Source organism: Boleophthalmus pectinirostris, unplaced genomic scaffold (assembly GCF_026225935.1).
Source record: "Boleophthalmus pectinirostris isolate CB_2022bp ecotype Guang Dong unplaced genomic scaffold, ASM2622593v1 HiC_scaffold_12, whole genome shotgun sequence".
In the NCBI taxonomy this organism is placed as follows: Eukaryota; Metazoa; Chordata; class Actinopteri; order Gobiiformes; family Gobiidae; genus Boleophthalmus; species Boleophthalmus pectinirostris.
The window spans coordinates 33,454,576-33,468,493 of record NW_026571018.1 but is presented as its reverse complement, the minus strand read 5'-3'; the positions used below and the strand labels follow the sequence as shown (position 1 = coordinate 33,468,493).

The 13,918-nt window shown below is 37.1% G+C and overlaps 1 protein-coding gene across 1 annotated transcript in view; it reads left to right on the top strand.

Annotated features, from left to right (window-relative positions):
• gabra6b (gamma-aminobutyric acid type A receptor subunit alpha6b) overlaps positions 1-13,918 on the top strand; it is a 73,426-nt gene that overhangs the window by 34,284 nt on the left and 25,224 nt on the right. The window contains exons 8-9 of the mRNA XM_055148549.1: positions 9,004-9,278; positions 10,333-10,335. Of these exons, the coding sequence (XP_055004524.1) occupies positions 9,004-9,278; positions 10,333-10,335 (278 nt within the window). The remainder of the gene's footprint in view (positions 1-9,003; positions 9,279-10,332; positions 10,336-13,918) is intronic.

Sequence of the window (13,918 nt, the reverse complement as noted above, 5' to 3'; positions counted from 1 at the left end):
TTGTGTAGTTGTAGTGTATTGTTTTGTATCATGCTCGTGTATATTTATGGGGAATATTCGAGTGGGAGCGTGGGTGACGTAGGCTTGTGGGCTCAGCTTTGGATAGGAGAGACCGCTTAAACACTAAAACATGCATGGGTGACATAAAACCACTTCAGGCATGTTTTTGATGAGGGTACAACATTACAACAAAGTCAATTTTGCATAATATTTTGCATCTACATCTTTTAACCCAGTGAAATAATGAATGCGAAGAGAACTCAGAAGAATCCAGAGCTCAGTTACACCAGTAGATATTCTTGGTCGACTAAAGATATGCCTGGTGATGACTAGTAAACTAAAAAGGGGCCGTGGCGAAAGATCGAAACCTATGAAGTATCTTTGTGTTTATGACTCACAAGACTACAACTACACAGGTGTTCATGAGAAAAATAACTCTGCGAATCTGCGTCTCCCCAAAGAAGAACACTTGGACTTTTCCATTTATTATTTCTTTATACAGTTGGGAGAGAGAAACACAATTTAGATTCTTCCTATGTTTCACATGAAGAATTGACAATACTTTTTTTTTTTTTTTTTTATTTTGAATTGAATTTGAAGTTGGAAAAAATAGTTATGAAACAAATTATTACATGTTACCTACTCAAAAAACAGACCTGGAGTTGCATTTGGCTTCATTCACACATGTTTGAGTAACTCTTTATTATTAGTCTGTCTACATCTCCAAAGCTCCAAATGCTCTGTTCCACCTTGTGATGTCACAATATGGTAGTTATCAAGTAAAAAAACTACCTTTTACCTTCAGTTCAGTAGAAATCTAAATGAGTCTAGTGAAGGTGTATGGAGTTTAAAAACACAGTGGAGCACTTCCTGTATGTCCACATATAAAAGAATGAGAACTTTGCTTCAATTACTAAGAACATAGAGAAAAATCCCACACACCGTCTTACTTGCAAAATGTGAGATTTATTAGGACCTACAGGACAATGTTTTTGCCTTCATCAGGCAAACGGAGAGAGAGCTCATGTGGCCATCTTAAATACGGTGTGGCAAGCACCCAAGGGTGACAGGTCATAAAGGAACAGTGTACCCAAAATACAAAGGTGGTGGTACTACTACCAATACTACTACCACCACTACTACCACCACTACTACTACATCAGTTTTATATAGCGTTTTTTTGGACGCTCAAAGACATTTACAGAACATTATTCATTCACTTCATATCCAGTGGTGTAAGCTGCCTGGGGCAGACTGACATAAGTGAGGCTGCCAATCTGCTCCATCGATTTGCCTAAGGACACATCAACAGTTGTTTTTTTTGTTGTTGTTTTTTTATGATTGGCACCCTACTGTGACATCTGATTTTCCCAGTGGTCTCCCATCCAAGTACTAATCAGGCCCGGCCTGAGTTTCTGAGATCTGACAGGATCAGGTTTTGACAAGTCGATATGACCCCTTATTGTAGTAGTAGTAGTAGTAGTAGTAAAATTATTGAAAAATAAATTAAATAGTAGAATATCTGAATACATATAAACATTGTATATATACGCCCAACTATGAAATAGACTATATACACATCTACCTATCTATATATACATACAATGGATCTTATAATCCAGCCCATGTACAGCCCAACAGATGTGAATGACATAATAATCAACTGATACTTCCAAGAAAATGCTTGGATTACTGTACTGATGCTGTATTACCACATGACATCACAAGGTGGAACAGAGTGTTCATTTATCATTCATTTATTCAAGTGTGTTCAATTTCATTTCTCTCCAGCGACTAGGTCAGGAATCAGAATACAGTAGACGGTTTGCAAAAACCCTGGAAGTGTGAGTCCGGGTACCAGCCAATCAGAGAAGAGTCAAGACATTCTGTGTTGGCAACGATTCCCGAGATCGAGGATTTAAAGCCGGAACAAAGAGAATGTTCGGTGAATTTTATCAAGGGGAAAGACGTTATTGTCCTTCTTCCTACGGGATTTGGAAAAAGCTTAATATACCAGTTAGCCCCGTTAGAGGCGCATTACATACGTCACGACCAAATAGCAGCGATTGGTTAAATGAAAAAAAGTACCCGCCTACCGTTGAGCGAACGAATCCTAATGCTGCGTGGTCAGTCGGTTTCTACGAAGTGAAACCGGCTGATGAATCAGGCTAAAATTTGCAGGGGTTGTGTGTCAAACATGTGTGAATGAAGCAAAACACAACTCCAGGTCTGTTTGTGATGAGAAAACAACATTAGAACAGATCAGAAATTAGCCAAAAATGGAGCCTTTAAACTCGTGAATCATTTAATTTAACAAATCTCTTTCACTAAATCACTTACTTCTCCTTTCAGCTGTTACCTTTATACTCAAATTAAAATGATTTCAACTCATATATTCCATCGACTAAGACTACGGATTCATTAATGGACGTGACATAACTAGAGATCCCATGTTTTTTTGTGCATGATCTGACTTTTGCAAAACTCATCTATTTCCATATTTCATTTTGTGCCTTTGTTTGTTCTTGAATCATCCTTGCATCATTTATTCATACTCTTATTTGATTGCACTTGGCTAAAAGACGACTTAGCCAATTACGTTATGAGCCCGTCGATTAACCATAGCATGATGTCATATAGCAGTGCATTAGTTGATGTAATGGAATCCGCCGTCGATAAAATGAGTGTGCGGTTGTAAAAAGCGGAGAATAATACAGCGTGTAAGCCGGTTGCCAGTCCAGTCGTTTTTTGTTTTTTTTCTCTTTCTCGAGATCAGGATTCTGTTTGACACGAGCGTACTGGCCTGTAAACGTGTCCTTTATCTCGTGTCCTTATCTCTTTTGCGATCTGATACATCTCGTCTTGTACCGTCTTATCTCTGACCCAGTGTCGCGCAAACATTTTGGGTCTTTATTCTTGCCGGTGAATTGCAGAGTTTGAGGTTTTTGTGTTGGTGTTAGTTCAGGGTTTGGCTTCAAAGACAAAAATTTAAAAAGTGCCATATTTTTTTTTCCACAAACAACAAAATATTCTGTCTCGTTTGATATAAAAACTGTAGTTTGGATCTGTATAACTGATCTGTTCTTAAATGTGATTCTTGTATTAGTTGGTCACTTTGTATTTTCAGTTTTTGCCAATTCTTCTGGAAGTGTTTAAACTCCGAATGGGGCTCTGTTTACGCTTACGTCACAAACCAGAACACAAGACGACACTTCCGGTGTAGTTCCCGACTCTGGGCTCTCCGACCGACTGAGATAAAACCCAATAAAGTAAATGTAATAAGCATTAAAATGAAGACTGCATACGTATGTGCTGCCAAATTCATCTTGACTTGTCTCTTCTAATCGCATGTATCCAGTGCGTTCGGAGTTGTGCGTCAGTGCGGAAATGATGAAAACTGAAGTATGCTTGTAATTCTTGATGAGCCCAACGTAATGTAGCACTACAATGACATGAAGATGAAGAAAACTGGGCCATTTTCATTGTTTTCATTTTTCCTAGAACAAAGTTTGCCGGAAATTGGAATCGCATCTTTCCAAACGTCTTCCTGGTTTGTGACGTAATTGTGAATAGAGCCTATAGTGACAGTCCTGCTCTGGTTCTGGAAGTAAATGTCCCACTCATTTTTCCCATAGTCTTTTAGAAAATTTTGAATGTTGAACAGTCTGTTCCACTTTGTGATGTCACCTTATGGTAATACAGGAAGTGCTTCACTGTGTGTTTTAACTCCATACACCTTCACTTGAATCTTTGTAATTTCAGCCCTGGAATTGCCAATCTGTGTTGAACTTGAAACTATCACTTCATGACATCACAAAGTGCAGGGTTCCCACAGTCATGGAAATCCATCAAAAGTCATGGAAATTGAAAATGTCATTTTCCAGACCTGGAAAAGTCATTGAATTTTCTAAATTCAATGAAAGCTTTGGAAAAGTCATGGAATTTTAGTATCTCTTTTAGTAACTTTTCACGCAACTCCAGCGTTCTGTTAAGTTCTCATGAGGCTATTATGATTATTTCCGAAAGTCTGCGCCTTTTGTTTCAAAGAGACGTCAACAAATGCACTGACAGGATTTTGAATGTTAAAAAACTATAATCCCAAACCATAAGATGAGTGGAAAGAGTTAACATTTCATATTTAGCCCTAAAAGTCTGATCAAGTAGTCAAGTGCACATGTAGGTGCTGTAAAGTCATGGAAAATTCACTTTAGGTCATGAAAAAGTCATGTAAAAGATTTGAAATTTTGTCAGTGAAAAAGAGTTGAATGTGGATGAATGTGGAACAGATTGAGATTTGGAAATGTAGACACACTAATACTGAAGGGTAACTGAAACAAAACGCAACTCCAGGTCTGTTTTTGAGGAGGTAACCACATTATAACATGGCTTAAAGCTCACAAAAATCCATTTTGTGTAACATAGAAGCTTAAAATTATATTATTTTATTAGTTTGTCAGTTTGTATTATCTTTTTTTGTAACTTTTTGTTGTTGAAATATCTTGGAATAGAATCCTTAAAACATAAATAGCAATATTTGACAGAAAAAAATAGCAATTCTTTTTTTTTATTTTTTTTTTTATAATACTTATAACTAGAGTTGTAACGATATCCAAGTCTCACGATACGATATCATATGGAGTATCGTGGGAAAGCTCACGATGTAACAATATCCAAATCTCTCAGTACGATATTTTCACGATATTTTTTGCAATATTTTGTGGAGGCAAACAAAACTGTTAATATGCTACTTTTTCCTCTTAAAATACCTTGACAAGACTTAATCCAAACAACTAAGACTTAAAAGTGCTTAGAACTGTTATTTCTTCTTGTTGTCTGCACTGAAACGGAGCAAAGGATCATGGTCTATGTAGTTCCCTCTGTCATTTTTTAGCTATAACTCTTCATTTAAGCAAAGAGACTTGTAATTTGATAAACTGTGATGGTCCACGATATTATTTTGAGAATTCTAACGATACAATACCACGATATTTCAGTTATCGTTACATCTCTACTTATAACCTAGTTTAAATAACTGATAATAGTATTTTTAAACATACCCGTGTACTGCGTTCAGCCGTCTCTCTACTTCCAGTACAAGCAGCTGTTATTGCCCCTCTCCCGTACATGTACACAGCGTAAATCCATATGTAATCTTTGGCCTGTATTAACCCATAGGGGAAGCTCTGCGTTTATCAAAACCCCATACACCTACAATGTCAATCCAACTACAATATTCCACACATACGGACCAATCCTCTCTTCTTAAGTCCCTTATTTGCTCCTTGGGCCTGTTTGAAAAGATAACCACATATTAGAGCGCCCGGTCGGTCCCCGTGTGTTTTCAGACATGCAGTTTTTTTCATGCCAGTGCCAACGCGGGGCAGGGGTGAGCCGCTTAGCCAAAGATTAGCCACGCCCGGAGTGACTTTTTGGCACGGTCTCTGGCTCCAGTGCTACACGCTCTGGCCATGGAGATGCGCGCCGTAAAACAGTGGCGTTAGGATTTACATATGGGCTTTTAGAAAATGAAATGGCCTCTGCAGTAAAACACAGATGGAAAATACACTCTGTTAATTAAAGTTGAGGTGGGTGCTCTTGATCGGGGCATGTGTTGTTAAAGGGCCCGTGTTACGCTTTAATTCTGATCTGTTATAATGTTGTTTGCTCATTTGCTGAGTTGTGTTCAGTTTCATTCACACGTGTTTAACTAGGGCTGAGTATCATTAAGAAGTTGCTGATACGAGACATTAAGGCTGTGTCGAATTTTTATGGCAATTTTGATTTGTGTGTTAAACGATCTTGATTTATTTTGGATACGTTGATGTTTTTCTATGCCGTATTTCATGTTCAAAGTATATTTTATTTATTTTATCTTTTAAACATCACAAAACTGCTCTAAGGTTCATATCTGTAGCCTATATTTAATTCCAATTTGAAAGTTTTGCATAAATTATCAATAGCAAAGTGTTTTGTTTTGTTTTGAAAGAGAGAAATAAAATGTATTGTGTAAAAAAAAAAAAAAAAAAAAAGAATCGTTTGAATAATTGTGATTTTAATAATGACCAAAATATTTGTAATAAGGATTTTTCCATAAGTGAGCAGCCCTACAATACATACTTCAATACACAGGCCACAATACGATACATATCTGGATACAGTGCACTTTCGATTTGATACGATATATTTCAATTCAATTTGATTTGGTTTAATAAAACATAAACACTAAATCATGGCTGTGATACTAAAAGTATTTCTTTTTTTTTTTTTTTTTAATATGAAACACACCCATTACTATATCACCATACTCATCAAATCAAATTTCCTTCCTCCAAACAAGCAACACAACTGTAGCTTTGTTAAAAAGGGAAAAAAAAAAATCATTGGTAAAATATACAAAAAAAGACTCTGTCTTAGACTTAGACAAACTTTATTGATCCACAAAGGAAATTATTTGGACAGATCGATACAGCAGTCTCCAATATCAATACTGTATCATCACATTAAACTATACAATATATTGATATTTCAATATTTTTGCACATCCCTATGTTTAACACACAAAACCTGTGTATTTAGGCTGAGTTCTTCTCTCAAACAGAAACAGTCTGTTCCAATTTGTGATGTCATGCGGTAATATAGGAAGGATCATTCATTCATTTAACCTTAGAATTCCCAATCAAACTAAACTAAATTAAATATAAAAGGTAAATGTTGACTTGAAAATTACAGTTTTATGACATCACTGACGTGTGAATGAAACAAAACACAACTCCAGGTTTGTTTTTAATGAGGTAACAGCATTATAAAATGTCTCAACGCTCACAAGAGTCAATTTTGTGTAATATAAACCTGTGAACTTTCATTTTAAACAGTTTGCAATGGTCCAAAGTTCTTCCTCGCTTCCTCGCTTACATAGTACATGGAGTGAGCATAAACACATTACTTAATTATGCATGACCAACGCTGTACAGCATGTATTATTTCTAAATGCACTTCCTTCAGGTCTGTCACGATTAATACTGTATATTTATATCAGACTTAGAATTTGGCTTTATTGATGCACAAGGGAAATTACTTGGAAACAGTAGCTCACACACCACAATATAATAATATAGAGCAACAATATAAATGGTAGTAATAAATTCTAAATAAGTAGCAAAAATAGTGAGAGACTGGGGTCAGATAAGACCTAATTGTATAAATATGTGTACAAGTAAAAATAAATTACATAGAAATATAGGAGTAGGAGATATAGTAGTTCAATACATAACATGACTATTTTTGGGGTCAGTATTTATCGTGGGGGCTGTTTTTTTGCACTAGTTGAAAGATTTTTGCTAATTTTTCTAAGATATGAGTTGAAGATGTGACGACTCATTATTAGGGATGTAATGGTACATGTATTCGTGCTGAACCGTTTCGGGACGGGACGTTGGGTTCGGTGCAGGGCAGTGTAAAAGTGAGTTTGTACTAGGGCTGGGTATCATTAAGAAGATGCCGATACGATACATACCTCGATACACAGGCCACGATATGATACATATTTCGATACAGTGAACTTACGATTTGATACGATATATTTCAAATTGATTCGATACCGTTCAATAAAAATAAAGGCTAAATCATCACTGTGATACTAAAAGTCTTTGTTAAACCATTTCTTGTGCAAAGTGAATATGAAACAAAAACATTTTAATCCTCAAAACTGTGAAAATGTCAAATATGTGGCATGCACTGCAAAAAATTAAATCTAGCCAAGTTAAGATGACTTGAATTAAGAAAGTTTTATCTTGATTTGAGTAAATTCCACTTGACAAGTTAAATTATCTATCAGCGGAATACAGTTTTTTTTTTTATTTTAACTAACCTTTTTGCTGTGTAAATGAGTTTCCTTCCACTAAACAAACAACAAAACTGTAGCGCTGTAACAAAATAATTTTGTAAAATACACAAAAAATACTCAATACGCGATATATCGATACAGCAGCCCACGATATCGATACTGTATCATTACATTAAACGATACGATATATCAATATTTCAATATTTTTGCACACCCCTAGTTTGTACCATTTGTGTGTGTTTACATTCCTCCAATACATGTGCAACTACACAGGAGACTCGGCTTTTTAATATTCACGAGGAAACTCGTACATGATTGGGGTGGTAGTGTTTCTCTCAGTGCTTTATTATGAGCAGCCGCCTTGACAACAATTGCCCCCCCGGAATCTTTGCATTTATTTTACTTTCCCTTTGGATAATGTTAAAACAAATAGTTAGTTTACTAAAAACACAAATAAACAACAAGCAAATGGTTTTGCATTTCGTTCCCAAACTGTACCAAAAATTAACCAAACCGTGACCTCAAAACCGAGGTACGTACCAAACTGTGATTTTTGTACCGTTACACTCCTACTCATTATAGATATAAACTAACTACATAAAGGTCCTATATTACCCAAAATGCACTTATGAGCTTTAAGCCATGCTGAATGTTGTTTCCTCCTCAAAAACAGACCTGGAGATGCGTTTTGTTTCATTCACACATTTGAGTAACCGTGGATTATTACTCTGTCTACATCTCTAAAGCTTTAAATACCTTTAGTTCAGTAGAAATAGTCAATTCCAGGCCTGAAATCATCCAAATGATTCTAGTGAAGGTGTATGGTAATACAAGATGTGTTTTACCACCTGACAGCACAAAGTAGAAGATAGTGTTTTCTATTTGAGAAGAAAACTCAGCCCAAATGTGCAGGGTTTGTGCGTTAAACATGTGTGAATGAAACAAAACACAACATAGATCAGAAAATAGTTTAATATGGACCCTTTTTATGTTGCTTTTATTGTAGTTACTATCATTTTTTTGAATAGTTTGAATAATTTTGGGGGGGATAATTCTGCTTTATTATTGTTTATTGTCTATATTTACTTCAGCAATATATCGCTCTTCAAAATGTGTTATAGTGACAGGCCTAACTTCTTCTTCCACTTTCGTTTGTGCAGGTATCACCACCGTCCTGACCATGACCACCCTGAGCATCAGCGCCCGTCACTCCCTGCCCAAGGTCTCGTACGCCACGGCCATGGACTGGTTCATCGCCGTGTGCTTCGCCTTCGTCTTCTCGGCGCTCATCGAGTTTGCGGCGGTCAACTACTTCTCCACGCTCCAGGCTAACAGAGAGATGAGGAAGGCGGCCGCACTGAAGGCTGCAGCCCAGGAGGGGGCGTCGGCCACTGGCTCCTCTCCCGGGCCCCCATCCAATGACGGAGAAGTATCTGTAAGTCGAGAGCGGTTATGTTTTCTTAGTGTACGGCTGTTTAATTATGCAGAACAAAAGTGGTTCATTAGTCACAATAGTACAAAAACAAAGAGTAAAAAATATAAATGGTTATAATAAATTCTAAATAAGTAACAAAAAATAGCAAGAGACAGGTGTCGAATAAGGCATAATTATAATAATATATATGTGCAAGTCAAAATAAAATTGAAAAATAAGTAATAAAACATCTCAGCTATATACAGGATTGTGTATAGCTGGTATTGGGTATCGCTGTCTACTGAAAAAAATAAATAAATGCTGGATCAGATATCGGCTTCCATGTATCAGTTCAGCTGATATTCTGGTTGGGCATATAAATTGATGTAATTAGACTTTTACTGATCATAGTTGGCCCTGTACACTTTTAAGGGGCATTAATTGCTAACACTCATGTATTTAGAGCAGGGGGTATCACACTAAGGCCCGCGGGCCAACTCGGCCCATTAACCAGCCCCCCAGCCCCTCTTCCCTCCACCACTTGAACTGGCCCTATGAGGCAATCCTCAAAAATTGTCATGGTCTATTTTTTTCAATTAAAAAATTATATTTATATGAAATATTTCTATTTATATTTAAATAATTTTATGATGTATTTACATTTGCCACTGCATTTTCGTTACCTGACAAGTTCAAGATCAAACAGTGACAGTCACATGTGCAGAGTTCTGTAGTGCAAATAAGGACAACAAGTGTTAAAGTATGAAAAGTTGACAGAGATTGCAGAGCTTTCAAAGAACAGAGGACAACTAATTATTTTTTTGTTCAGTATAAGGAGCGTGCAGATATGTGAAGAAAGTGTGGGGGTTTTCAAAGAATACAATCTGCGTCGTCAGGGTTGTACAATTCTGTTATATGTCCGACCCGACCCCGTTCCCCATCACAGTCAGGAGTGATAATGTAGCCCCCAGAGAAAAAAGTTTGTTGACCTCTGATTTAGAGCATTTACATTTTTTATTGTTTTAAAAATACAGTCCTACCCACTTCACCTGAAACAAATCTATTATTACACCAGAGTGTCGATGTAAATGTCTGTGTTGATAGAATAATGTTCGAAATAAAACTTACCTTGCATCGTATGAATCGTTGCATGTTGAGGGACTATTTTCTCATATCTCTCCGCCGCTGCCAAGCTTTCTATCAGGAAGCACAAGTCGCTGCTGCTGCTCAGACATAAATCCTTCAAATGCAAGGTTGGTTTTAGTTCTAAAGTTATTCTATCAACACAGACATTTACATTTACAGTCTGGTGTAATTTATTTATTTATTTTTTTTTGCCTCGGGTGTTTTGTGGAGTGGGTAAGACTGTTTTAGTGGCAGGCTAACTGTGGCCATTGACATGCACTAGCCTAGCACCAGCGACCTCTGCAAATACAAGGACTGGATGGAATATTTAAAAAAGTTTCTCCACACGTCTCCAACACTCTGGCTCACTAGGAAATGAGGCCTGTGTCCAAAATTCTGAACTGTCCCTTTAATGCCTAACTTTGTGCACTAATTAATGGATAATAGTGTGTTTCATAGGCATCTAACTGTACTCATCTAAGGCTCGCTGTGGCTCTTATATTTACTACATTTCTTCCAGCCCCTAAAATTTGTAGCTTTTTGGCTTTTTTTTTTGTTTTGTTTTTTTGTTTTTGAAAAGCTGGTGCTCACCAGATGAAAAAGACTGGAGACCCCTGCATCTTACTTCCTGGTTTGCAGAAGATAAAATGCTATATAATTTGATGCCGACAGAACACTTTCACTCAAGAGCTGCTTTTCCAATATATCTGTACTAGTGCAAAACAAATGCTACTTTATTTCATGAAGAATTGGGCACAGCCGCTTTAAATAATCGTCAGGGCTGGTCAAATATAATTCAGGTTAAAGCAGCGCCTCGTTTACACACACTTCTCGTCTCCATCTCATCATTTTGTCCAATTTGTCATGTTATGTGAGCAGTTTTACAGTGTCATTCTTACAGTTTTCTTCAGATGGAGCTGTTTTTTTTTTTTTTTTTTTTTTTTTTTTTTTTTTTTTACAGTGCTTTCTGACAGTTTCTTGTGATGAGTGATAACAGCAGTTGTTGTTTTCCTCGGTGCATTATTTCTGTCCCCAGCAGATCGTCCATGACACATCCCGGTTTGACATGTTGGACACACACACACACACATTTTACTGGGTGTGAACACTGGACACTAATGACCACACACTGACAATAAGCTTAGGCTGGACTTCCTTGCATATCTCGTGTCATAGCACTCTGCAGGTAGGAGGTACTACAGCTTGTACTGGTTTAGTCTGACAAGGACGGGACGGGAGGAGATGGAATTTCTACGAGACGTGACGCCAGATTGGGTCCGTGGAGACAAGACTTAAAGGAGCATTGTGTAGCTTTTCAGATGGAGGGGCCGTCAAATTCTTTTCTCCACGGTGTTAAACCTTTCTATCTTCATGGAGACCAAACCAGACAGTTACAGGTCAGATCTGTGGAAAGGCGACCCGCTCACAGTCAAAATGCCTGTTTTTTCTAGACATTTTTGAGCTATAAAACCACCTGTAATTGAATAAAAGTAAGGTAGATCTGTTTAATGTCATACTTTGGAACATTGACAGAGCGGAGCAATAACGTATCCATAGAAACAAGCAGGTGATGGACCCTCCACCAGAAAAGTTACACAATGCACATTTAATTTGTAATAAATACATTTTGCAGTTCAGTTCATATTTTATTTAGTTACTTTTTCAATGTAGCACTACTTTGGAAGAAGTGTAACCATAGACTGTATAAAAAGTGGACTAAGAGAGTATAATGTGAACTATATGATAGTGTTCGGCTCCAGTCACATGAAGCTCACCGAGGCTCGCAGTTGTGGCAAGGACCCTGTTAGTTTTTGCTACTAAATTATAATATAAATATATATATATATATATATATATATATATATATATATTATATATATATATATATAATATTTATATATTTTTTTTTATAGTAGTGTGTTCCTAGTTATTTTTGCAATTTAAATATAAACTAGATACATTTCAGGTTTCTGGGGGAGTGTGTGTTTCCTCCAGTGGCCATTGCAATTTCAACTACTTGGTGACTTCACTCAAGACCCTTATTACAGATTACATATATTAAGACTAATGAGGTGCATTTGATCTTCTCATAATTTATGTTTTTAGGTTATTTTTTCCTAGCCAGGCTGGCGCCACCTAGTGCCTCTGCTCAATTTAATTTCTCTCCAGTGAGTAGGTCAGGAATCAGAATACACTAGACGGTTTGCAAGAACCCTGGAACTCAATTAGCTGTCTGGGTCCCTTTTGTGGTACAACAAAGTGGTCGAGATGGATGTAGACGAAGCCATACATTCTTTGTTGGCAATGATTCCTGGAACAAAAAGAATGTTTGGAGAATTTTACCAAGGGGAAAGATGTTATTGCCCCTCTTCCTACGGGATTTGGAGCATTGCATACATCACAACCAAATAGCAGCGATTGGTTAAACAAAAAAAGTACCCGCCTGCCGTTAAGCAAACGAATCTTAATGTCACAAGGTCAGACTGTTTCCATGAAGTGAAACTGGCTGATGAATCAAGCTGCTTCTTTCTTCAACCAAGAGTTTGTTTTCATACCTGACAGTTTGAACTGCTCACTAGAAGTCTTCATCAAAGTGGTCACATGATGTTACTGTGACGTGTCGCTCAGCTCATTTATACAAATTTTGGCGCTGTCTTCCTACCGGTGGAGGCAGGATGACAGCGCCATCTGCTGTCCGACTCCCTCAGGACAGTATCCCAGGTATGTGAGAGACCATGCCCCTTTTCCCACCTCACTCTTTTGTTTAATCCCCCAGACCAACCATTCCTCCTCCCCTTAATCTTTTCTTTAATCCTCCAGCTACTGCCCAGTTTAGCAGCTCGACTTTGCAATGTGTGTTTTTAATAAAGATGGTACAATGAATAAATTATGAGTCGCTGTTAAAATTCCCCAGCGAATAAACAGCACTAGATTCACCTTTAACTATACATTATTATTACGTTTCCTGTTTGGAGTTATTCGCTGCAGTTCATGTTTCACCCATTTTTACGAAGTCAAATCAAATATAAATCGCATCTTCGTAATAACATTAGTTTTCCATCTGTGGAGAAGTCCATATGTGCATTGCCAAGCCCCATGCTGTGTTTTTGATTCATGATCTACAGAGCATTTCCTTATGTATATCTTTCTCTTCAAGGCGTCTTCAATTGAGTTACTCTATGCTCTCTGTACAGTATGCAGAAACCACACAGGATTAGATGTTCTAGAAATTCTATTGAGTCTCATTATCCAACTTAAAACCTAAAGCTACAGTATCCACAAACCAATTATTCTGACCACAGGTACTGCCCCACAAAACCACTATTAGAAAAACATGAAAGCCTAAGCATATGCACTTTAATCTAGATATAGTATAGCAGTACTTTGTATAGTGTGTATCTTTGACCCATATATTTCTCTACCAACATCAGCTTCTCAGTATCTCTTTATTAACTTTTTTTGCGGCTAAATTCTGTACAGTGAGATTATCAGAGTATGTCACTTGTCTGCTCTACTGCTCATGTCTCCACCAGAAA